The sequence below is a fragment of the Lissotriton vulgaris genome, unplaced genomic scaffold (genome assembly GCF_964263255.1).
Source record: "Lissotriton vulgaris unplaced genomic scaffold, aLisVul1.2 SCAFFOLD_2515, whole genome shotgun sequence".
NCBI classification, from domain to species: Eukaryota; Metazoa; Chordata; class Amphibia; order Caudata; family Salamandridae; genus Lissotriton; species Lissotriton vulgaris.
Window position 1 is genome coordinate 39,730 of NW_028247158.1, and position 26,461 is coordinate 66,190.

The window sequence follows — 26,461 nt, forward strand, 5'->3', positions numbered from 1 at the left end:
GGAGGAGAGAGCCGTCACTCTGATTTAGCCCCGTCTCTTTCGGATTTGGGGGCGTAAGTTTTGCTGTTCTTTAGCTCGTGACGTGGTCCGTCACTCAGGACAGCAAAACACGCCCCCGAATCCGAATTTTTTTCGGAGCTTTGGGCAGCCATTTTTTTTTTATCGTCTGCCGGTGAGGATCGTCATTTCTCGTAGCGCTTTCCATTCAACGCGGCTGCCCACGCCGCACTTGTGCCAATTCTTGTGCCACCCCACCTGCAGCGCAAGAAGAGAGGGAGAGAGGAGCCGGCGCCCGTGCCCGACGGTGGGCGGGGCCGGCTGGGACAAAGAAGAGCCTCGTAGGCTCCATTTCCACTTCCCCCAGGTGGGGGGAAGCTGTTCTACAGCTCGCGGGCAGCGCTGCGCAGCTCCGGTCTCAGGAGCGGACCAGGCCAGAGATCAGCACCAGCAGGGGCTCTCCTGTGTAAAAAGAGCCCCGCTCCCCGCCTGCAGCTTAAGCGCCGTCCATCTGCCCTCTGCCCCACCCCCCACTCTTCCTCCGGTGAGCGAGCGCTCTGTCCCCCTGCTGATGTCTCCGGCCCTGGAGCTGCCGCCGGCCCTCAGGTAAGAGTTTGTTGGGGGTACGGGAGGGCCGGCTGGGACAAAGAAGAGCCTCGTGGGCTCCATTTCCGCTTCCCCCAGGTGGGGGGAAGCTGTTCTACAGCTCGCGGGCAGCGCTGCGCAGCTCCGGTCTCAGGAGCGGACCAGGCCAGAGATCAGCACCAGCGGGGGCTCTCCTGTGTAAAAAGAGCCCCGCTCCCCGCCTGCAGCTTAAGCGCCGTCCATCTGCCCTCTGCCCCACCCCCCGCTCTTCCTCCGGTGACCGAGCTCTCTTTCCCTCTGCTGATGTCTCCGGCCCTCAGGTAAGAGTTTGTTGGGGGTACGGGGGTGGCATCTGTCAGTGATGTTGACCGGGGGAGCATAGGCTGCAGGGTGTGACGTGAAGGGTTGTGTGTGCATGTGTGTGGGGAGGGATGCATGTGTGTGTGTGTGTGAGGAGGGATGCATGGTGTCCCCGGCGAGCTGGCATGTGTTTAATGTGGACCCAGGAGGCTCGACCAGCATTTTCACTTGGCCACATTGAGTGATCGTGGGCAAATCTCTTCATCCATTGTGGCTCACTTCCTTTATCTGCCCACACAGAGCGCTTAGAGTCAGTATTGAGCGCGTTATTGCACTAAACTGGATGTATTCGCAATCCGGAGGGCTTACTCTATCGCAGTGTTAAGTAAGAGAGTGCAGTACACGGCACATGCTGTTTCTCGTGCTTTTAAAAGCACTACGGCTCGGGGGCCTTCTTTTACCTGTATCTTGGTCGGTGTCACTTTAATGTGAGTTTCGAGTGGCCACGGAGTCCAGCGAGAGTAGTTGGGGGGGGGGGGGGGTCGGAAGGGGCACGTGGCAGCAGATGCCATGTGTATGCCATGTGTAACTCAGAGGTGTATCGGGCGCGCTAGGTCTCGAGGGCTAAATCGAGTCAAGGCGCTAGAGCAGATCTTGGGTATTGTGCCCCGCTCCTTACGGCCTTCATTGACGCTATAGCATGCCTCATTGTGTCCGCTTGAGCATCCTCGGGTATAGAGTTTGTCACACACCTTCGTCTCTTCGCTGCAAAGACACAGGCTTACATAACAGATACTATATAGAAACATGTCACTGTTGTGCCCCTTATTGTTAAGTAATGCACAGGGCAGATTTGCCGCAGACCTGACACCTCCGCCCCATTGGCTTGTACAGCGGGCGCAGGTGTCAGGGGTGAAATATCAGGCATGATGATATGCGACCACGTGCCATATGTCGCACCCTGAGCTTCCAGCACGATTTCAGGTTAGGGCTTATAACTACTGTCCCTCCGCACGCTTGGACTTGGTGCCCATGGCGGAAAGGAGAAAAGCGAGACTACGTGTTCCAGAATGCACTTTGCGGTACATAGATCTCTAGTTCTCCAGGTTCTCTCTTCCTTCTCTCTTCACTTCTTCTCTCCTGTCTTCCTTCTCTCTCTCTTGCTTCTCTCCCTTCTCTTTTCTCTTCCTTCTCTTTTTTCTTCCTTCTCCTCCGTCTTCCTTCTCTCCACTATCCCCTCTCTCTTCTCTCTCTTCCTTCTCTCTTCTCTTTTCTCTCCTCTCTTCCTTCTCTATTCGCTCTCTTCTCTCCACTATCCCTTCTCCCTTGTTTCTTACTTATCTTCCTTCTTTCTTCCTTCTCCCTTCTCTCTTTACTTCCTTCTCTCCTCTTACTTCTCTCCCCTCTTACTTCTTTCCCCTCTCTTCCTTCTCCCTTCTCTTCCTTCTCCCTTTTCTTCCTTCTTCTCTCCGCTCTTCCTTCTCTCTTCTCTCCCTTCTCTTACTTCTTCTCTTTTCTTCCTTCTCTCTTCTCTTCCTTCTCTCTTCACTTCCTTCTTTATTCATTCTCTCTCTCTCTCCCTTCCCTTCTTTCTACTCTTCTTCTCTCTTCTCTCTCTTTTCTCTGTATCTGTCTCGAGACCGAGCTGGCACCTAGCCGGAAGTGCTGTCTGGAGCCTGCCACACTAAGCCCCGGCATGGCGTGTCGGATTATGGAGCCTTGTTAGACCACCAGCGTTAGAGGCCCAAGGGTACACAGGTCTAGGGGGTTACTGCAGGGCTCAAGTTGAGGTACCACACGGGTGGACAGCGTCCCACCACTTATTTTAAAGGGGGGATGGCATCCCCCCTGCCAAACAGCTGGACTTCACTCTTTGGCCTCTCTGGGACGAGGAGCTCGGCACCTCTCGCTACCTCACTTTCTCACTTTTCTCTCTCAAAACATCACTACCTCACTCTCTCACTACCTCACAACTTCACTCTCTCTAACTCACTATCTCAATCACTCTCTATCTCACTCTATCTCACTACATCACAACATCACTCTATGCTTATATCTCACTACCTCACAACATCCCTCTCCCTCACAACATCCCTCTCCCTCACAACATCCCTCTCCCTCACAACATCCCTCTCCCTCACTACCTCACTCTTTCACTACCTCGCTCTCCATCTCACTACCTCACTCTCTATCTACCTCACTCTCTCTCTATTTCAATACCTCACTCTATCTCACTACCTAACTCTCTCTCTGCTAATGCAATAGGTATCACATATGCCAAAAAAAGCTAATGCCAATAGAAATGACAATGCCATTTATTTAGGGATACAAATAAAATAAAAAATAATGAGCAATACCAATAGCTCTACCTATAATATTGCCGAGACCATTGCATTGTAAATGCTTGTTTGCACAGGGTTTTTTTTTCTCAAAAAACTAGTCCTGATGATGGTCTTGTTGACGACAGCCTAAAAGACCGAAACGTCGACCTAAATATCATCTCCCCAGGCATTTCTGCCATAGGACACCTAGATATATTTGTGTATTTGGTTTCCTGATGTATTTTTTGGAGTTGATTTTACTGTTACGAATTGTCATTTGAATGTATATTTGTTGCTCTTCATAATAGTCTCTGTATAGTTTTGCTCAACCTGTATCCCCATTTAATTAATTTTTCTCTGTGATTTATATCAATATAAATAATTCTTTTTAACATAATACCCTTCCTTGCTGTGTGCCTTTTTTACTCTTTTTTACTTTTTAAATTTGTCAATAATGAATGTATTGTCGTCTGATAAAAGCGTCTAACAAAGTCATTAAGTCATCCTGAGGATACGTTGGGTTCTATTGTTACTGGACTCTGTCATCCTTGAGATTCTGTGGCAGAGCTCCAATGTAACTGTGCGGGCATCGCAGAATTTCATGGTTTTCATTCTTCGATCATCGAATTCCTTTCTACTTCGATGTGTTTCATCTACTAGTTCCTCCATCTCAAGCATATATGTAGTTTTGCTTTACTTCTAACTGTCTTTAACACAGAACTCTGGTCCTTACTTCTGAAGCCAATGCTGTAAAAACAATCTGAAGATGGAGAATACATTCTGGGGCACAGAGGAATTATGATGATGTTCTAGTGCATCATCTAGACTCCTATGATTGAAAACCATAATATAACAAGCATTAGAAATGCAATAGGTCTCGCATTAGGAAAGTTTGAGCTATTGGTATTGTAAATGACACTTTTTTATTTATGTGTTGGTTTTGAAAGTAGCAAAATTAATAGCTTTGTCAGTTATAATGTCAATAGTATTAACTTTTGCAAATGTGACACCTATAGCATTTGTAATGCAATGTGTGTTGTATTTACGTGACTTACATGTCTTGATATTACAAATAACAATGGCTTTTAATTTTGTAAATAATTAATACTTAAATAAAAGTTATTGTAATTTATAATGGCAATAGCTTAAACGTTTGTAAATAACTTTTGTGAAGATTATGTTCAGTGTATTTTATTGTCACGAAAATCCAAGCACATTGCATTTGCACCTACACACACACAGAGCCACACACACACACACACACACACACACACACATATAGATATGGTAGTGGTGGATCTGGGGGATATGGTGGTGGTGGATGTGGTGAAAGCGGTGGTGGATGTGGTGGTGGTGGATGTGGTGGTGGTGGATGTGGTGGTGGTGGATGCGGTGGTGGTGGATGCGGTGGTGGTGGATGCGGTGGTGGTGGATGCGGTGGTGGTGGATGCGGTGGTGGTGGATGCGGTGGTGGTGGATGCGGTGGTGGTGGATGCGGTGGTGGTGGATGCGGTGGTGGTGGATGCGGTGGTGGTGGATGCGGTGGTGGTGGATGCGGTGGTGGTGGATGTGGTGGTGGTGGATGAGGTGGATGTGGTGGTGGATGTGGTGGTGGTGGTGGATGTGGTGGTGGTGGTTGCGGTAATGGTGGAAGTGGTGGTGGAAGTGGTGGTGGATGTGGTGGTGGATGTGGTGGTGGATGTGGTGGTGGATGTGGTGGTGGATGTGGAAGTGGCGGTGGATGTGGTGGTGGTGGTGGATGTGGTGGTGGATGTGGTGGTGGATGTGGTGGTGGATGTGGTGGTGGATGTGGGGGTGGATGTGGTGGTGAATGTGGTGGTGAATGTGGTGGTAAATGTGGTGGTGGATGTGGTGGTGGATGTGGTGGTGGATGTGGTGGTGGATGTGGTGGTGGTGGATGTGGTGGTGATGGTGGATGTAGTGGATGTGGTGGTGGATGCGGTGGTGGATGCGGTGGTGGATGCGGTGGATGCGGTGGTGGATGCGGTGGTGGATGCGGTGGTGGATGTGGTGGTGGATGCGGTGGATGTGGTGGTGGTGGATGCGGTGGATGTGGTGGTGGTGGATGCGGTGGATGTGGTGGTGGTGGATGCAGTGGTGGTGGATGCGGTGGGTGTGGTGGTGGATGCGGTGGTGATGGTGGATGCGGTGGTGGATGCAGTGGTGGTGGTTGTAGTGGATGCGGTGGTGGTTGTAGTGGATGTGGTGGTGGTGGTGGTGGATGCGGTGGTGGTGGATGTGGTGATGGTGGTGGTGGATGTGGTGGTGATGGTGGATGTGGCGGTGGATGTCATGGTGGATGTGGAGGTGATGGTGGATGTGGAGGTAATGGTGGATGTGGCGGTGGATGTCATGGTGGATGTGGAGGTGATGGTGGATGTGGAGGTAATGGTGGATGTGGTGGTGGAGGTAATGGTGGATGTGGTGGTGGATGTGGTGGTGGATGCGGTGGATGTGGTGGTGGGGTGGATGCAGTGGATGTGGTGATGGTGGATGCGGTGGTGGTGGTGGATGCGGTGGTGGTGGTGGATGCGGTGGTGGTGGTGGTGGTGGATGCAGTGGTGGTGGTGGATGCAGTGGTGGTGGTGGATGCAGTGGTGGTGGTGGATGCAGTGGTGGTGGTGGATGGGGTGGTGGTGGTGGATGGGGTGGTAGTGGTGGATGGGGTGGTAGTGGTGGATGGGGTGGTGGCTGTAGTGGATGTGGTGGTGGATGTGGTGGTGGATGTAGTGGTGGTGGGTGTGGAGGTGGGTGTGGAGGTGGGTGTGGAGGTGGTGGTGGATGCGGTGGTGGTGGATGCTGTGGTGGTGGATGCTGTGGTGGTGGATGCTGTGGTGGTGGATGCTGTGGTGCTGTGGTGGTGGATTCGGTGGTGGTGGATGCGGTGGTGGTGGATGCGGTGGTGGTGGATGTTGCGGTGGATGTAATGGTGGATGTGGAGGTGATGGTGGATGTGGAGGTGATGGTGGATGTGGTGGTGATGGTGGATGTGGTGGTGATGGTGGATGTGGCGGTGGATGTGGTGGTGGATGTTGTGGTGGATGCGGTGGTGGTGGATGTGGTGATGGTGGATGTGGTGATGGTGGATGCGGTGGTGGTGGATGTGGTGGTGGGGGATGGGGTGGTGGTTGTGGTGGTTGTGGTGGTGGATGTAGTGGGTGTGGTGGTGGTGGTGGTAGATGCGGTGGTGGTGGATGTGGTGGTGGTGGATGTGGCGGTGGATGTCATGGTGGATGTGGAGGTGATGGTGGAGGTGATGGTGGATGTGGTGGTGGATGTGATGGTGGATGTGGTGGTGGTGGTGGTGGATGTGATGGTGGATGCGGTGGTGGTGGTGGATGCGGTGGTGGTTGTGGTGGATGTGGTGGTGGTGGGTGTGGTGGATGTGGTGGTGGATGTGGTGGTGGATGTGGCAGTGGATGTGGCAGTGGATGTGGCGGTGCATGAGTGTTGTGCGGAGTCTGCAAATTGGGATGAGAACACATTGATGTCCGGTATCATTAGACGAAAAGCTGAACTCCAGGAGGAGGCTTCTGTCACAGACGGCGCGCGGCCACTCAGCTCAACCTTAAGCTCGCACGAGGAAAGCAAGGGTCCGTATATTACTGTTTACTGTAACAAAAATAAGGTGCACTGCTTCCTTAATTATCGGTTTTACATCTGTGCAGGGAGCAGGAGGGCGGGGAAGAGTGGGAACAGCAAATGTATCTTTGCCGAAGTTAAATGCGCAATATTTTTTCTTTATGTCAATTTTTTTTCCCATCCTGTTTCCCTTTGAGTAGCCGTGCGTTTTTTCTGCATTCGGGCAGAGTGGTGAGCAGAGTCCGTTAAATATCCTCTGGGAAAGTGCTTCAGAAGACATTTGCAGTGCTGAGGTTACCCCAGCCACAGTCTCCTCGCCATGCTCCAGATATTGAACCTTCCCGTAACTACAATTACAGCAGGAACCACAACATGTCGATCTGAGGACTGTTCAGCAACACCCATTCACCCGGAGTTGTGTTTAAAGTTAAAAAAAAAAGTAGACACGGCCTGCGGCTGCCGGCCCTGAAAGTGAAAGTACGGCGGCCGGCCGGGTCTCGGGGAAAATACAGATTTAAAAGTGAACAGTCAATATTTGCCAAGAGCTTTCCATTTCAACGCAAGAAGCGTGGCTGGAATTTGTGCTTTCGCTAAAGCGCTTTAGGCACGCTGAAGGGCGAGGGAGGCGAGGGAGGGAGGAGAAATACGAGATGGCCTGGCAGCCGTGAGACGTGTGAAGCAGGGGGGCGGGGGGAGCGGATACCTTTGAAGTGAAGCTAAGCTTCACTTCAAAGGCTTGTTGGCACAGCGCACGCTGGGGGATGACTGTGGGAGGGAGGCTGGTGTCTGTGCACGCGCTTTTTATGGCAATGCACATGCGCATTGAGCGAGCTTTTCACAGGCACTTCATGGAATCGCCCAATCTCGGTAAGCTCTGTTTAAGCCCCTTTATATCTCGCTCCGCTCAATGCGCATGCGCATTGATAGGTCACGAGACCTAAAAATGCAGGCAAACTGAAGCATTTTCCAGACCAAACCACTAAACATCAGACAAATGCAAAGTATGTTAACTTGGAGGAGATTCACGCTTCATAAGCGGGTGGTACAGCTCCATTCCTGGATACAAAACCTTCTGGTAAAAAGATGAAAGCACTGAAGGTCAACAACATCATCGGCCTCTTCTTGTGATGACAATGGAGTAATAGCTCAGTTCTACTTTGCCAACAGACGTTATATTGTGAAGGCTGCAGATGTGTCAGTGTTGAAATGCCTCGGGGAATGGGTTTATGGGATTATCTAAGTGTTGGGTATACAAAGTCTGTATTATGAGAAACTCTCGAATATGCCTTTGAAAGACAACAGGTAATTTAGCCCAAAAACAACTTTAGGACCATCATTGTTATTTTTGTCATAACAATTGAAATTCTCTAAACATGGGCTTTTATGGTAGAGCAACAGGTCTACCGCCCTTTGCACTCCCTTTTGACATTATAATTAACGTAACTAGTAAGGAAAGAGCCCAAAATGGGAAATTACACTTTGATGGTCCTCGGTTCTAAGAAGCAGGTTAGTAGATTGTTGTATGCCCAGAGTTCGAGATTTTTGGGCGTAGTGTGTGCCCCTTAGCAACTGAACATTCCATACTGAAATTACCATTATGTGTGTGATCAAAACTGCAACAAAGCAGAGGCAAAGCGGTTTAAGGCTGTGTAGGAAGGTGACTCCCTATATAGTACATGAAAATGAGGTACACTGTGCAGAGAGTCCCAGCAAACCCCAAAGGAATTACAGAGGCACAAAGGACATCCCAAATGTTCTCTTTTTTGGTAGTGTGGGTGAGTAGTTAGACATGTCAGAGGGTAGTGCTAAGCATTACACACACATCACAAATAAATGACACCCACTAAAGAAATCAGACACCAATTCATAAAAATAACACCTAATTATCGAACATGCTACTTACCAGTATGCATCTGTTCTTGGCATGTAGGGCTGCTGACATTCATATCTGTGCATAGATCGCCGCCTAGTGTTGGGTCCGGATGATTGCACATTGTTGTCCTGGAAGAGTCTTCGAAGTATCACAAGATAGGTGGCTCTTCCCCTGGACTACAGTGCGCATGGGGATCGACTCCATCCTCAGATTGTTTTTCGACATGTGGCAAAGATGGAGTGTAACACTAAGTGATGACCATGCTAAGAGTAATTCTGAGTGCTGCCGCCGCTACGGGCGCCGGGGAGGAGGGCGGGCGATATGAATGCCAGCAGACCTACATGCCAAGAACAGATGCATACTGGTAAGTAGCATATTCGGTTCGAGGCATGTGGTCTGCTGAATTCATATCTGTGCATAGAATACATAGCAGTCCCTCCATTAGCGGCGGTCGCCCGTGCCAGCTGCAGCAGTTTGAAAAAGTGTTTTTAGAACAGCCTGCCCTACAGCTGCCTGCTGTTTGGAGTGCACATCTACGCAGTAGTGTTTTGTAAATGTGTGTGTGGTAGATCATGTGGCTGCTCTACATATGTCTTCTAAAGGAATATTTCCAAGGAAAGCCATGGAGGCCCCAACTTTCGCGTGGAGTGGGCTCTTGGGGGAACCGTTAATGTGCGCTTGGCCTTTTGATAGCAAATCTGAATGCACTTAACGATCCACCTGGCTATACCGGCTTTGGAAATGGGGTTGCCTTTGTGTTGTGGTGAAAAGGCAACAAAGAGTTGTTTTGTTTTCCTAAAATCTTTAGTCCGATCTATGTAGTACATCAGAGCTCTTTTGAAGTCTAGTGTGTGGAGCATTCTCTCTGCCACTGACTCAGGATTCTGGAAGAACACTGGCAGTTCTATAGTTTGATTGATATGGAACTGTGAAACCACTTTAGGCAGAAACTTAGGGTTAGTACGGAGTACCACCCTGTTGGAGTGAATCTGTATGAATGGCTCCTGGATAGTTAGTGCCTGAAGTTCACCAACTCGTCGTAGCGATCTGATTGCTATCAGGAAAGCCACTTTCCACGTCAAGAATTGAATCTCGCATGAGTGTAGAGGCTCAAAGGGTGGACCCATCAGTCTGGTGAGGACCACATTTAGGTTCCATTCAAGAGCTGGTGGGTGTCGGGGAGGAATAACTCGTTTGAGTCCCTCCAAAAAGGCTTTAATGGCAGGCACTCTGAAAAGCGAGATATGCTGCCTGTTTTGGAGATAAGCTGCTATTGCGGACAAATGTATACGAATGGAAGCATAGGCCAGATTGCCCAGATTGCATATGTATAGATGTAACAGATAACAAATGATGTTGTGAGTAGATGCATCTAGCAGGTTGATGTTGTGATCTGCACAATAAATGACAAACCGATTCCATTTTGCCGCATAACATGTTCTAGTGGTGGGCTTTCTTGCCTCCTTTATGATATCCATACAGTCAGGAGGCAAGTTGAGGTAGCCAAATTCTAAGACCTCAGGAGCCAGATCGCCAGGTTGAGCTGTTGCGGATCTGGATGTTGAACGTCGCCATGGCTCTGCGTCAAAAGCCTGGGTGTGAGGTGCAGCTTTTGATGCGGTACCACGGATAGTTCTAGAAACGTTGTGTACCATGGTTGGCGTGCCCACGTTGGAGCAACCAGGATGAGTGTCATCGAGTGTTGCTTCAGCTTGCGTGCCACCAGCGGTATTAGAGGTGCTGGGGGAAAAGCGTACGCAAATATGCCTGACCAGTTCATCCATATCGCATTGGCTTGCGACTGTGGGTGTGGGAATCTGGCGGCAATGCTTTGGCATTTGGTGTTTTCCTTTGTGGCGAACAGGTCTATCTCTGGATGACCCCACTGCTGGAAGTACGGCTGGAGTACTGATTGGTGCATTTCCCACTCATACATTTGGTTGCTGTACCTGCTGAGCAGGTCCGCCATCTGATTGTCCTTGCCAGGAAGATGTTCCTCTGAATGGCCCACTTCCACATGCTCTGAGCCAGATGAGACAACTGTGGAGAGTGTGTACCTCCCTGCTTCTGTATGTAGTACATGGCCGTCATGTTGTCAGTCCGGATCAACACAACCTTGTTGCACAGATGTACTTTGAATGCTTTCATCGCCATGAAGATAGCCATCAGTTCCAGAAGGTTGATGTGCATCTTCCTTTGCTGTGCTGTACATAGTCCCTGCACTGTGTAGTGGAGTACATGAGCTCCCCATCCCTGGAGAGATGCGTCCGTTGTCAGAATAATCTGTGGAACAGGCTCCTGGAACGGTCGGCCCCTGCAAAGGTTTTGTGGATTCCACCAATGCAGAGAGTTGTATGCGCGACCGGTCATCAACACTAGGTCTTTCAACTGTCCGTGAGCCTGATTCCACTGACGTGCTAAGCACTCCTGAAGCGGACGCATGTGTAGTCTCGCGTGCGGGACTATGAAGATGCAGGAGGCCATCATGCCTATCAACTGCATGAACATTCGTGCTGGAAGCGAGCGATGTTGTTTGAATTGTATCAGCAATTGCATGCTTTTGATCCTCACTGAATTTGGCTGTGCTTTGGCTGCCAGAGTATCTATTGTCGCGCCCAGATACTGCCGTACGTGGGCGGGCTGAAGGTGGGACTTTGGATAATTCAGTGAGAACCCCAGATCGTGAAGAAGGTGAATGGTGTGGGACATGTGGTCAGCACACTGCTGGGCCGACTTCGCCTGGATAAGCCAGTCGTCTAGATACGGGTAGATGTGAACGTTCCGTCTCCGTAGGTGTGCAGCGTGATCTTCAGGATCAGTGTCTACAGGATAGGCACTTGGTAAACACCCTGGGCGCCGTAGTGACTCCGAAAGGGAGGACCTTGAACTGATAATGCGGATTCTGAATGGTGAACCTGAGGTATTTTCTGTGTGACGGGTGTAGCGGTATATGAAAATATGCATCCTTCAGATCTAATGTTGCGAGGAAATCTCCCTGACTGAGTAATGGCAGAACCTGCTGTAATGTGAGCATGTGAAAGTGTTCTGATAGAATGTACTGGTTTAGGGGTCTGAGGTCCAGTATGGGTCTGAGGGACCCGTCCTTTTTTTGGGATTAAGAAGTACAGCGAGTACACCCCTGTACCTCTTTCTTCCACAGGCACGAGCTCTATGGCTCCTTTTTGCAGCATGACTACCTCCTGCTACAATAATTGCAAATGCTCTGTGGACATAGGACGGTGTTTTGGGGGTATGTTGGGTGGAGTGGATGTTAACTCCAGACAATAACCGTACTGGATAAGTTGCCTCACCCACCTGTCTGTGGTGATGGATTTCCAGACCGGCAGGAACTGTTGCAGTCTCCCCCCGACCGGAGTGGAATGGTCGGGGGGCAGCGACAAGACGTCACTGTTTGTTAGTGGCGGAGGATCGGGAGCTGTTGTTACCACGACCTCTGCCTTTGGTACTGTTTCCACGATAGCCACCCCTACTTTGTTTGGTGTAGGTGGTTTGCGTGCCTCCTTTACTGTATGGTGTCTGCTGGGACAGCTGGCCTCTGGAAGTTCCTCTATTGTTGGAGCAACGAAAGGAACCACCCCTGAAATGCTGCGACTGTAGAGCCCCCATAGACTTTGCAGTCTCAGTGTCTTTTTTGATTTTTTCCAAGGTTGTGTTACCCCTCCGGGCCAAATAAGTGATCAGGGTTAACAGGATGATTCAGTATGGTGGTTTGTATCTCTGGCTTGAATCCGGAGATTCTCAGCCAGGCATGTCGTCGTAACATCACACTTGTATTAATTGCCCTGGCCGCGGTGTCTGCCGCGTCCAGCGCACACTTGATAGATGCATTTGAAATAAGTTTGCCTTCTTGTATTAGCATCTCTGGCGCCTCCTTATACTCATCTGGCAAGTGTTGTAACAGGGTTTCAAGTGTATCATAATGAGCCCTGTCATATCTGGCTAAGAGTGCCTGTGTGTTGGAGATGCGCCAGATATTGGCCGCTTGAGCTGCCACCCTTTTCCCTGATGCTTCTAGCACTTTAGATTCCTTGTCAGGGGGAGGAGCATCACCCGTTGTTTGTGAGTTCGCCCTCTTCCGGGCATTGGAAACAACCAGAGAGTCCAACGGCAACTGCCGCTTGATATACGTAGGGTCACCAGGTGTCGGTTATTTCTTCTCAATTCTGGGGTTTATCACCCTTGCCCTTGTGGTCTCCTTAAAAATGTCCCCAGCATGTTTTAGGATACCCTTTAGCATTGGCAGTCTTGACAGTTCTCTTTGAGGTTGAGAAGGTGTCAAACAAAAAATCCTCTTCTACAGGGTCGGCATAGAGCTGTACATCATGATTTTTCGCTGCCCTTTCAATAAGTGGATTAAAAGCAGCCGTGTCTTCAGTAGGCGAGGGTTTAATAGCATAGACCTGACTGTCTGGGGCAGTTTGTGGATCTCCTGGGTCAGCAGCATCTGTCCAGGGTTCAGCGTGATCTTCAGGATTAGTGTCTACAGGATAGCTGTACTCCTCATTGTCACCCTCCCCTGCCTCCACATCTGAGTATGTGGGAGAGATAGGGGCAGTGTCTTGTCCATGTGGTGTTATAGGTTCATAGAGAAGAGATGACGTAGCAGAATCCCTCTTTCTTTAATGGAATTCTATATGATTCTATAGGCTGTTCAGGGGTGATCTTTCGTTTGAAAATAGAAAGTCTACCCATCTCGGCGTCGATGAATTGCCTCGACTGATCTTCAGGCGGAGGCTGTCGATGCTTGGTGGCCACCTCCTCAGTTGTAGGTTTCAGCCCCACGGACACCTTCTTTGTCGCTTCGACGGCCGTCCTCGGGTGGAAGGCCTTAGGCACCACTTTCGGCGGCAGTGGATGGGTGCAGACGGTTTTGGAGGTTTACTGACTGTCTTCGGGGGCGGAGTAGCCTTTGGTCCGACAGTAGTAGCCTTCTCTTTAATACGTTTCAGCGAGTCCGACACCTGCTTCGAAAAGGAGGCAGATGGCTGTGTTGACTCGACGGGTTCCTTCGAGACATCACCGGGTGTGGACTCGAGGCCTGTACTGCTCCGAGCTTTGTCGGGTCGACGCTTAGGATCGAGAACCTTCTGAGTTCAGAGTCCTTTGTCTGTGTCGACGGCCTTTGGTGCCGACTTCTTCGGGTCGACGTCCTTGACCAGTTTCTTTGGTGCCCTGGTCTTCTGTTCGACACCCTTCAGCGACCTCACCTAGTCGAGAAAACTCTTCTGCGTAGTCGGTGCCGATAGTTCAGAAGTCTTCGAACCGACCAAAGCGATACGCACTTTTGGTTTCAATTGAGAGTCCAGTGCTTTCGGTTGTGTAGAAACCGATACTTTCAGTTTCGATTTCGATCGGTCAACCGATGGCTCTTTAGAAATGTCCATAGCCGGGCCTTGAAGCGGGGCTGTAGAACCAAGTGTACAATCTTGGGTAAGGCCATGTGGCGATCCCTTGACCTGAGCCTTATCGAGTGTTTTAGTTACGGCCCCCGTACCAACGGTTGGGCCTAGCTCCTCGCTTGAGCTATCATCCATGACCGCAAAGGCCTCATCGTCGTCTCCTACCTAGTCGACGACGTCTTCAGTATCGACCATTTCTACATCTGCGTCGTAACTGGAGTCGATCTACGAAGTTGGATCAGACAGGTTCTCCTGATCTTTCTGCTCGACTCCCTCATCTTCCTCGGCATCGAAGATCTTCACCGGGCAGGTGCCGTCTGCTGGGCCTCCTTCCGCGCAGCACGTCTAAGGCGAATCGTCTTCTTGGAGTGGAACTGAGAACAAGCCATACAGCTGGCTTCATCGTGATCCGGAGACAAGCACTTGTTGCACACCGGGTGGACGTCGATGTGAGGATACTTGGAGTTGCAAACGGGGCATCTCTTGAACGGGCTCCGTTCCATGATGAATCTTCGATAAGGCCTCTGGCGTCGACCGGGCCTTAGTGTCGAAAAGCCACGCGGCTCTACTTGATGTCCGGCTCGGGACAGAGCAGGAACAAGTACTGGTGCCGATCGCGAGACAATACCGACGATAACTAAAGGCCTTTTGGCCAAAGAGAAAGTTTATTATAGATTCCGAACTTGAGTTGACAAAGACATCCGAACCCAATGGCAGAAAAAAAACAATCTGAGGATGGAGTCGATGCCCATGCGCACTGTAGTCCAGGGGAGGAGCAACCTATCTCGTGATACTTCGAAGCCTCTTCCAGAACAACAATGTGCAATCATCCGGACCCAACACTAGGCGGCGATCTATGCACAGATATGAATTCAGCAGCCCACATGCCTCGAACGTATACATTTAGATACCAAGGTCATAGGAATCAAGTAAGTACTTTCCCGAGTTGTGAATTTTTACAGTTTTCAAAAATGGACACTTAGTGCAGTTTCTGGATCGGTAATGTTATCCTATGGAAGAAAAACATGTATTCCATTAGGTAACTTAGCAGCAACATACAGAACTGCTCTTCAGGACTTAAGGTGAATATCGGGCAAGGTCTAAGACCATACCAACAGGTCACCCCGGGAGGCTCAGGGGCATCTGGATGCAGTGCTATATCATGGCGTCAAGTATTGCATTCACTTAACTGGGAGAATGGCCCAGTTAAAAAGAGGCTCCAAGCAGTGACTAGAGAACCAGTTCGATGGACCTATAGGGTGGTCAACCCTTGAGATCCTTGGGCACACAGGGAAACCCCATGTCCACTTCTTCTCGGGCTGTAGGGCTTGGGTGCAGTAGTGTGTTATGGTGTCTCGTGGTTGGAGGGGTCTACAGACAGAGGCTACAGGCGGCATCTGTAAATCTAGTCTGGGCAAACCCAAGGATGGGCTTAAGCCTTGTGAGACTGGAGATCTTGTTGGTGCCTTCACCTTCCTTCGACTCAGGCTCTGGAACATGGGGGTATAGGCATTTTGATGCGTCAGGTGGCGGCAGTTACAGACTCACATCTTGGTCTTTGTTTTGCATAAGCGGGGCAAACAAGACAGCTGGGCCACTCACAAAGTGGCTCTCACTATCCCTAAAGCCCCTCGACATGCAGGCCAGTCTTCCTCTACACTGGTGTCCAGTTTGGGCACATTAAGCCTTGGCTGCACAAGGGGACCAATACACAGGGTATTCGTCTTATGTGGCTCCCGGTGTCCTCTCAATCAGTGGGCTGTGTCCTCTCAATCAGTGGGAGGACAGATCGTGTCTTAAGGAGCACAGGGACATCTTCCTGCGGGGCTGCTGGGTCGGGCAGGCCGGGTATCAACAGCTCGGTGGACCGCACCTTGCATTTTTGGTGCCTGCAGCTGCATGGGAGTAGTTCCTATAGTCCACTATGTTTCTTCAGAAAACTACTGAAACACGGATATCCCTCCGGGTTTCTTGGATACTGCTACACTTATTGGGGCACCAGTCAGGCTTGCCGGGTTAGTGTTAAGTCAGTCGTTGCTCCTCAGTTCTCGTGGCAGGACTCTGCTTTGTCCACTCCTCCTCTGATACCAATCTGAAGGTCTGGGATCAGGGGGACCCCCAGATACTCAATTTAGGGGAGTGAGGGCCAATGGCTACTTAGCCCTGTGGCCACAACCCCCCTAGATGACCACTTTCTTTGGGGAGTGGGAATCAAACGGTCTCAGAATTCCTATTTCCACCGCACACAATATGGTGGAGTTTCTAAACTTGTGCTGACTTACAGCTGGTCACCCTAGAGGTGTGTCCAGCCTGGCAGTGCAACACGCTTCCTGCACAGTTAATTTTCCTGCTTGTCTCTGTGCCAAAGGCTTTGGACAAAGGAGGGTGGCATCCTCTCCTGTGTAGGGAAACCGGAGTTGCATGCCAAAGGTGCTGGAAATTGCAAAAACAACAAGTGATGGACAGAATGTGGATCAATGTCACACACTCACCCCAGTCCAAGGATCTGGGCCTAAATCCATCGTTATTTTGCACTCCACACCACCCTGGGTTAGACAATAGCGATATGCAAATCAGCTCTGACCCTGAGCCTCATGGGAACAGTCCAGTCCGAACTACAAAAGCCATGTCCTTTCCAGAACGGAATCAAGCATCTGAGGACCGGACCGGTTTCGAGGTAACACCTCTCATCAGCCCGGCTAGCTTGACTCCAGTGGTGTGGAGTGTCTGGGACCCACGTCTGGGCATCCCCAGCGCACTTATGGCGGAAATTGCAAACACAACAACAAAGGTGGTGGGCTCTTTGAAGCTCCCCTGCGCTGGAATGCTAATCTGCAGGCCATCTATGGAAGGGAGTGTAAACACCCTCTGCCCCAACAGGCTTGGTTTCGGACCTCCTGAGAGCAAAGGCCCTCACCCTTGGGGGTCAGAAACCTATCTCTGGTGAGAGGCTGGTAAAAAACTGTCAGTCAGCAAATCAGTAGTAGGTTCATTCAGGAGCATGCAATAATAATACCACCACTGGAATCAGTGCAGGTTTATCAATAAGAGTTGTTTGATACTGTAGAGAACAGAGCTTTTGTTGCAGTTATGCAGTCTCAATGACATTTCACCCTTCTGTATGGTCTGCAGTTTCTTCCCTAGCCAGGGCGCTATCATTCTCAGGTACCAGGGTCAGCAGGTGAGCTTTAGTAAGGTTAGGACCCATGGCAAGGGTCAATGTTTGCAGAGTTCCTTCAGTTTGCACACCTTTTCGTAAGGACTCCGGTTGAGCGCCTCAAAATTACCTTTTGTCTCAGACACAGTGTCAGAAAGTGCCTCTTTTGCCAAGTTAGCTCCCGCTTTTTGCCTAGTTTTGATGTGACTTCAAATGTAGTGCACAGGGTCCCTGGCAACCAGGTGCCCTGTGCCAGTGCTCCTTACTTAAAAACAAACTGCCAATTGGTATTTCTGCCCCATGCAAGTCCCTAGTAACTGGTACCCTAGTGTATGAAGCTGGCACTGTATATACTATATCAAAATGAGATATAGTGTGCACAGAGTCCAGTGGAACCCCAAAGGTAGGTAGAGGTAAAAGTAGATCGCACCTTACTCTCAGTTTGTGGTAGTGTGGGTAAGCATTAAGGCTTTATCAAAGGGTAGTGTTAAGCATTTGTTGTACACACTTAGGCAAGAAATGATGTCACACACTCAAAGACTGAAGTCAGACCAATTGGTTTTTGTCAAAAATTGTTCTTGTATTTCTAGAACCAAGCCAAGCCTGCTGCAGGTAAGTGAAATAATACTTTGCAAAATCTTATGCAGTGTTTTACAGTTGTATGCAGGTTCAAATGCAGTTGGTTGAATTGCAGGTAAATCAACAATTTGAAATTACATTTTAGTTAGTTTACAGATTACTGTGTACGTTATTTTTTAGATTACTTTTCAGATTACTTTTGCTAATCAGTGTGATATGCCCAAATATCACACTGAGACATCTCCTGAACAAAAGGTAAGTAATTCACTTTTAGTACATATGCAGTTTTTCAATGTTCCAAACAAACCAACTCCGCATTTAAAATAATTTCAAGAAAAGCAGTCAATGCGATCCTATGGGAGGAAATGAATTTAACGCTTTGCAGGTAAGTACTTATTTCTGGGTGTTGGTATTCTGGGGTTAGAACTAGGGTTCCTCCAGGGTCAGGGATGCACTCTTAAAGCACCCTCAGAGACACTAGGGAGGCCAGATGTAGAGTGCTTTGGCCCACAGCCACCAACCAGAGCTGTTCATGAGTAGGGCACAAGGTTGTGTGAGCAAGGCTCCTGGTGTTGGGCTCAGGGCAAAGGGGGATCAGAGTTAGCACCCAAAGTACATCCGAGGGGCGCATGGGCGACTGGGTGCAGGGTGCTATTTTGACTTCGGGTGCCCTGTGGATTTCAATGGGGATTCTCCGGTAGCAGCAAAGACTGCAGGCTCGGGGACTAAGACCCTTTGGTGGTGACCACCAGTTGGAGAGGTAACTTGGGATGCCTGGAAATGCTGGGACACCGTTGGTTGGGCCACCCAAGGCAGTGAGACGTCGGGTGCAGGGGTGCCATGAGTAGACAAGAGGTTTATTCTTTGAATGGATCTTTTTTGGTCCCCTTGTTGGAAGCATCTTGTACAATTCTATGAAATATCCAAACTGTATTATGTTCAGGATCCATCTGGCTGATCTTCCTCCACTCCTGAAGGAAGTTCTTTATTCTGGCTCCTACTGGTGATGGGTGCGAGCAGCTGCAAATTCTGGGAGTCACTTGTTAGTGGAGGGGTGCTAACCCTGGGAGGCTGTCCCCTTCTCTGTGTTCTTCCTCAAAGGGACAGTCGTCCCTCTTGCTGGTACTGCAGTGCTGTTAGGGTGCTGCTGTTTGACTGTTTCCAGATAATATCTGGTGTGATATTCCTGACTGGAAGCTGCCTCTCGCTATAGGCCTGCTAGATGGCACTGTGTCTTCATATTCCTCTTCTAAACTGCAATCGCCCCACTGTCTATGCAGTTTAGGGGTTTTTCTTGAGATGGTTCAAGGTGTCATCAACTGTGCAACCAAACAACTGTTCCCCGCTGAACAGGGTATTTAGAATGTGAGCCTGTCCCTCCGGCTTGAATCCCAATATTCACCCTGAGTGAGGGCACAAGGTGATCCCCATCAATCTTCTGCATACATTGTCAATTTCAGCATGTGTTTGCAATGTTTTTGCCCTCTTCTGCCAAGTGTGCAGCTCGCTTCTTGCACTGATCCGCCAGGTGCTTTATCAGTTCAGCTATCTTCCCAGTGGTGGTAGGCACATCTATTCAGGAGTGCATAGGAATTTGAGATGCACCACCGGTTTGCTGCTCCGCACTTAAGTTTTCTAAACGTGAAGTCTATCCTTTTACTCTCCTGGTCAGGTTGGAAGGATGTTGGCCCTCTTCTGTGCTGTCGAGGTGATATCGAATGAGCTGGTACTGTACCCTTTATGTACGCTGGGTCCTTAGATGAATACTTCTAATTTTTCTCTGTTCTTGGACTCACAGCACTACAAGTGGAGAGTTCTTTTAATGCTTCTCTTTCTTGGTCTAGGGTGCTAGGAAACATTGGCAGGAAGTGGATCCTGGCTTGCGATGGCAAGAGGGTCTCCAGCAGGAAACAAGACTGCAGATTTTCTTCCTCCAGCTGAACTCCTTGTTTACCTGCAGCCTTCTTGATAATCCGATTATAAATATTGTCATTGGGGTGAAGGCCTTGACAGATACCAGTCTACCCCTTCCTCCAGGGCATCTGTATCCAGGTCCTGCCACTGTGACTCTGTGTACTCAGATTTCCCTGAGCCCTGAAGCATGCCCTCTAGTTCCTCTTCTTCCGCCTCAGGCTCTGTTGCCAAAGGAGGTTACATTTCTTTGACAACCTTTATGGATTTGTTGAAGTCCTTTAGTTTTTGAAGTAAGGTGGCCATTTCTGCCTCAATGCACCTTTTCTTCCTTGCGATTTCTGCCGATAGTTCACTTGCATCAAGGCTTGAAGTTAATTTTCTCTTCAGTGTCGAAGAATCCTTTGATGACTAATCAGTAATCGGTGCTAGTCTCAAGACCTTTCCTTTCTCAACGTTGAATCTTTCCCTCGACAGTCCTTTGACTAGGTCTTTTCAGGAGATTTTCCACTTGCGGTGTCTCTTTCGTGGGATCTGAGGGGTTCTCGGTCTCTGGCCTGCCTTCGGATGGTAAGTGTTTCGACAAAGAGGCTCCCTCTGATGCCCTGGAGTCCAATTTTTGTTAATCTCTACATTTTTTCAGGTTTTATATTTCTCTTACCTCCTGTCCTTATTGGTTGCCTGGCCTTTGACAATCCTCAAGTCTGCGTACAATATTTCTCCCTTGGTACTTTCCCTGACGTTTTCCTCATCATCGCTCGACAGACCTAGGTCTCTCAGTGATAGAATTGTACCCTAATATGATGTGCTTGCCTCTGCCTTTCTCTCACCCACATGGCACAGGAGTTGCAGTCTTCACTTCAATGTTCCCCAGGCAGGCAAAAGTTGCCAACCAGGTGTTGGTACTTCAGCGAGAATTTGTGATTGCAATTAGAGCAGAACTTGATTGGAGTCCTCACCATTAGGCCATACCAGGAGCCCCTGTCCAGGAATTATTGCCAAAAAAAAATGGCAGTTCGGGCTGGACTGTTCCCATGAGGCACAGGGTCAGACTGATTTGCATATAGCCATGTCTGAACTGGGGTGGCAGAGTGGGCTAAAGAACGGTGATGGATTAAACCCAGATCTTTTGACTGGGTGTGAGTGTTTAATTGATTCAGATGCTCGGTCTATCACCACCCCCTTTTGTACCAGTTTTGGCCGCCATAAGTGCGGCAGGGTATGCTCAGACGTGAGTCCCTGGCTCACTTTGCCACTGAATTCAAGCAAGCCGGGCTGAAAACGGCTGGAATGCCAGAAACCGGTCCTCAGAAGCTTGTTTCCGGTCCAGGGAAGACATGGCTTGGCAGTTCGGGCTGGACTGTTCCCATGAGGCACAGGGTCAGACTGATTTGCATATTGCCTTGTCTGAACTGGGTGGCAGAGTGGGCTAAAGAACGGTGATGGATTAAACCCAGATCTTTTGACTGGGTGTGAGTGTTTGATTGATTCAGATGCTCCGTCCATCACCACCACCTTTTGTACCGCATCTAGGTAAGTAGCACAAGCTCTGCCTAGAGGTCCCTAGTAAGCATCATAAACTGAAGATATGGTAAATCTACCCTACCCGTTATGCAGTACATGAAAGACAGTACAGCGAGTACATTCAAATAGCTATGTCCATGTATACAATTAGTAGCTTTGAAAAGTGACAAAGTAATGATTATATTAATTCCAGATTAGGTTGAACTCTATGTGAAACTGATGAAGGGAAATTTATAGAAGGTCTACTATAAATGTGAGATATGCTAGCGATTAAAGTAATCACTGCCAATGTAGTTTAGGACTAAGTGAGTGTCCTGTCTAAAGGTCTTTACAAAAGTAGTGCCTTGAGGCTGTAATTAAAACCTAGGACGTAAAAACACATGTAATACGGGCTGTCCTCATGGGAAGTTACAAGAAGAGACAAGGCTGTACTAAGGAGGGACTACATAGCCTAATGACCAATCAAAAGCTACCTTTTACAAATGACAGGGACAGGAGCCATTTCCAAAGATGGGTGGGAAGTAAGTGTAGCTTTATCTACATATCCTGAATACAGCATGCATCGAAGAGACAGCGCAAAAGCTGCCTAGGCGAGACCTAAAAATAGAAGGACTACAAAATAGTGGAGAATGTCAGATTCAACCACTAGATTGCAGAATAATGCACAGCATGTGAATCCAGAAAAGATTCACAGTGCAAACAAGTTTCTAATCAAGCAGAAAGATCCACCAATAGATCATTCTGAAGTTAAATAAATAACTGGACTAGGTCACAATTGTGAATTCCCCTGTATTGTGTGCTTTTAGAAGGTTAACAGAATAAAGAAAATGCACATTCTTCAATTTCTTGCCAGAAACAGATTGGCAACATAATACAGGTAGATAATTGCCTAGTCGCTCCAAAATAGTTGTAATCTATGATTATTTAGATTCTGCATCTAATGAAAACTCACTGAAAGAATGCAAGGAACATTTGCACACAAGGTTAACAGTTAATCCCTGCTAGCCTTGTAATATGCATTCTTTTAACAGTAGTTGGTATTTTGCACAGCTCAGAATAAATTTAGGCCAACCACTAGAGGCTCAAATTTCTACAATAATAAAGATCACAGTATGAGTCAGTAGATTCTATGACTATTATATTTTTAGAACTAACATTTGATCTTGTTCTACCAGACTTGGCACATGTGGTGAACAATGCCACATGCAGAGACAATAACACTTGCAACCAAGACTAGAATAACTTATTGGTAGAGCGTAAGCCTAGAAATAAACAAAGAGAAAAAGGAACAAAATCGCCAAAGGAGACACGAAGGCAAAACGAAAAAACACTGAAACTGGGAAAAAATTTGAATCTACAAATGTTGACATGCTTGCAGACTAGTGACAAACAGATCATTAAATTGCCACCAGACACTGATGCATTTACTAATATTCTAGACATCATAAGCACCATGAAGGGCCAATGTAAACTGACAGACTGTTAAAAAGTCCTTCTCTTTGACAATGCTAGATAGAATGGTCACAACTATTATGCTCATTATTAATATATCTTCGCATTCTACAGCTAGAAATCAATAGTAGCCTCCAATCAAAATAGTGATGTATGGAATACATAAACATCACAAAAATATCATGAAAAACAGTTAACCCAGTCAACGTAGTTTTGCAGTTTAACATTGTAAATGTATATTCACAAAAATAGTACGAATTTGTCTGCTTGTTCAAAATGTAACTTACATTTTGTTTCTTCTTATCCTGAACTAGGGCCACATAACGTAGTGCAATCTTGGTCAAAGTAGTTGCAAGTGAGGCAGCAACAAAAAAGTCTCCTTCAAGCAGGAATCCCCTTAGTGGAGGTCTAAAGCAAAATAAATAGGAAATAAGGCAGAGGTTAAAAGCAGCAGCACCATTACCATCAGAAAAAGTGAAAAATGATTAACAAACCCTAACTCCAGTAGCTTTCCTCTGTTCTTTAAGTTTGTTCCTACTCCTAACTGTACCGATTTAACTTTAATAACATTGCTAGATAGAACACATTATTGACAGTCTAACTTGGCACATTCAAAATAGGATTACTCTATGAATGATGGGTACTGAAGGTCTGAAAACATTAATAAAAATCACTGCCAATGGTTCCCAAAAATCTGGGCTGCTGGAAAGTGCAAAGCTGTAGTTGGCATGCTACCACTGTTTGACAGGGCAGCAGTGTGAAGTATTGGACAGTGTGCTACATATTGAGCACTGTCCATATGGAGTATGTGCTCCAGGCTACAGCAAGGAAGTGGAGTTTGCTTGGGCCCGGCCATGCTCCACTTGCTGTACCTCATTATCAGCTCTGCCAGTTTTCAACTGCACCATGGCAAATGCATTATAGGGAAAGCAAAGACTAAACTTTTATACTTGAACAGTTTGTGTACTATATACAAGATACTTAATATTTAAGCAAATGAATGGATGATTGTTGTTGAACTGTTTTTAATACAAACCCTGCAGTAATTCATCATCAACTTTCTTCATATTTCTGAAATAGATACAGCGTGTATGCTACACTGGCAACAAAGACTAATATACTGGCACCTGTGCACACTATAATGTTCCTTCATGGTACCGTAGAATATTAATACGCAATCTTTTGTCTAAGAGGTCCCTTCCTTAAAGCAAGGAACACATTCAGTCATAAAGATCAAAAGCAATACATACTGCTTTACACTCAAGCTTACACTAGGTGTTCCAGTGTTTGTGTGCACTAGCATGGTCTGAAATAGACTGGCATTTATGTTTCACTTGCTAAAAAAAAAAAAGTTAGGCTCCTTCTGGAAGACGTTATTTTGTTGACCTATGTCCGAAAATGGTTTGTGTTCAATTGTGTTCAATTAGAGAGGAAGTAAGGTGGGATGCTTTTGTGTGGGGGCGTACATAAGTGTGTGCGAGTGTGTACACATGTGTATTAGTGTTTGTATGTATAAGAAAGCGTGCGCTTTTAGATAAAGACGATAAAGGTATAGTGCGCGTTTTCACAACTCTTTTCTACAGACTCCATCTACCAGTTTTTCATTCTAGTTTTCCTTGATGTCAGTGTTCGTGTACTATGCTGCAATTAAGGACTTATCTTTATTTAAACCGAAAACAATTTGGAAAATCTAGCCAAATACCGTATGCAGAAGTAGACTGCATTTAGAACAAGTACCGCCAAAGCTAATAGGTCTAGCGATAGCTGTCCATGCTTGTCTTGTCATAGTTTCTGTATAACTGCTTGGTTGGGGGTGATGTAATTCCCTATACAATACATAAAAAGATCCACGGCTAAAAGCAAAAAAAATGTTGGGGATCTAAAAATCGTGCCTTGCCTTAGTAGTACATGGGACTCAAGGGAACAAATAGTTTCTTACCTGTCGGTGTAGTTTTGCAGCTTGATGATCTTTCTGGATTCACTATGCTGTGCATATTCCGCGGTCTTGTGGTTGGGTCCGGATTCGTAGTCTTTTCTTTGTTTTTTTTTTTTTCGTCACCCAGGTGGGCGTCGGCGTCACCCCTCCTTGGGTGTATTTCTGGTGACGTCGGCATGCTTCCTGTGGAAGTTCCCACCCTTGGGCGCCATCTTCGGATTCTTTTTTCCGTGTTTCTTTCGTCTCCGAAGTGATGGCAATGTTCTATGTAGGTGAAACTTCTTTTAACCGCTTTGTATATAAAGTCATTTCTGCTTTTTTTTTTTTTTGACCACCTCTTTCCTCTCCAGCCTCATCTTTCTGGCGGAGGTGGGTGGGTTCGCTAGTGAATCCAGAAAGATCATCAAGCTGCAAAACTACACCGACAGGTAAGAAACTATTCGTTTTGCAGCGTGAATATTTCTGGATTCACTATGCTGTGCATAGATTTTGTAGAGGTTTCTCATTTCTGTGGCGGCTGGGTGGAAGATGAGCTTTGGTTCTTGAATATGTGCTGGAGCACCCTTTGTCCGACTTGTGCTTCTCTGTTCATCTGAACATCAACGCAGTAGTGCTTCGTGAATGTGTGCACTGAAGCCCATGTTGCCGCCAGGCATATGTCTTGTATGGGTGTATTAGCCAGGAAGGCTATTGTCGCACCTTTTGTCCTAGTGGAGTGGGCACGTGGCCCCTCTGCTAGTTCTTGCCCTGCCCGTTTGTGGCAGAGTTGGATTGTTTGCGCGATCCGCTGGGCCTGTCGGTAGCCGCGGACGCCAGGTGTCTCTGCGTCGGCGCTTTCGGGGTCTTGCCCTCGTTTTTGCGAGACTCGGAGTCTCTCGTGCTCTTGGGGAACGACGAGTCTCCTACCTTATCAGATGTCTTTGTGTAATCGGTCTCTACGACCGTGTAGCTGTCGTCTTCGGCGGCAGCGTTGTCCTCTTCCTCGGAGGACATCCCCAGCTCGTACAGCGATGGCGTCTGGGATTTTCCTTGGAGGGTGGCGTGCGCTACCCTTTGGCTCTTCCTCACACGAAGGGTCTTCGGGGCGAAGACGGAGCAGGCGTTGCAGTCCTCGCTTCTGTGTTCTACCGGTAAGCAAAGGTTGCAAACTGGGTGTTGGTCTTTCTGCGCTAACTTGTAGTGGCAGTTAGGGCAGAACTTGAACGGCGTGCTGTCCATCATCGAGTGTTTAGGCCTCCCTGGCCGCGCGAACGTCGACGATCGTCGAAGTCCTCGATGATTTCTCCTTCCTTTTGCCGGGCAGTGTTCGGCGAAGTATTTCGTAGTCTTCTTCTTTCGATATCTTCTCCAATTTCAATCTTTTCCTAGTACTATCTCCAAAAATGTCTGGAGCCCAACGGGAATGATCCAGACCCGACCGCGGAAAAAAAGAATCCGAAGATGGCGCCCAAGGGTGGGAGCTTTCGCAGGAAGCATGCCGACGTCACCGGAAATACACCCAAGGAGGGGTGACGCCGACGCCCACCTGGGCGACGAAAAGAAGAAAAGAAAAAAAAAAAAAAAAAAAGGAGACTACGAATCCGGACCCAACCACAAGACCGCGGAATATGCACAGCATAGTGAATCCAGAAAGATTCACGCTGCAAAACTACTTTGTGTGTTGATGTGCATCTTGTGAAACAGAATAACATTGTCAATAGCAGTGCTGTAGTGGGCAGAAGAAAACTGTGAATGGCACAACAGACCAATTAATGAAAAGGCAATATAAGTGTATATATACATATTTTTTCATTGTAACATTAA

The 26,461-nt window shown here is 48.0% G+C and overlaps 1 protein-coding gene across 1 annotated transcript in view; it reads right to left on the reverse strand.

The window, feature by feature from the left end:
• COPB1 (coat protein complex I subunit beta 1) overlaps window positions 1-26,461 on the reverse strand; it is a 212,668-nt gene that overhangs the window by 38,665 nt on the left and 147,542 nt on the right. Inside the window, exon 14 of the mRNA XM_086949640.1 lies at window positions 23,010-23,130. Coding sequence (XP_086805766.1) covers window positions 23,010-23,130 — 121 coding nt within the window. The remainder of the gene's footprint in view (window positions 1-23,009; window positions 23,131-26,461) is intronic.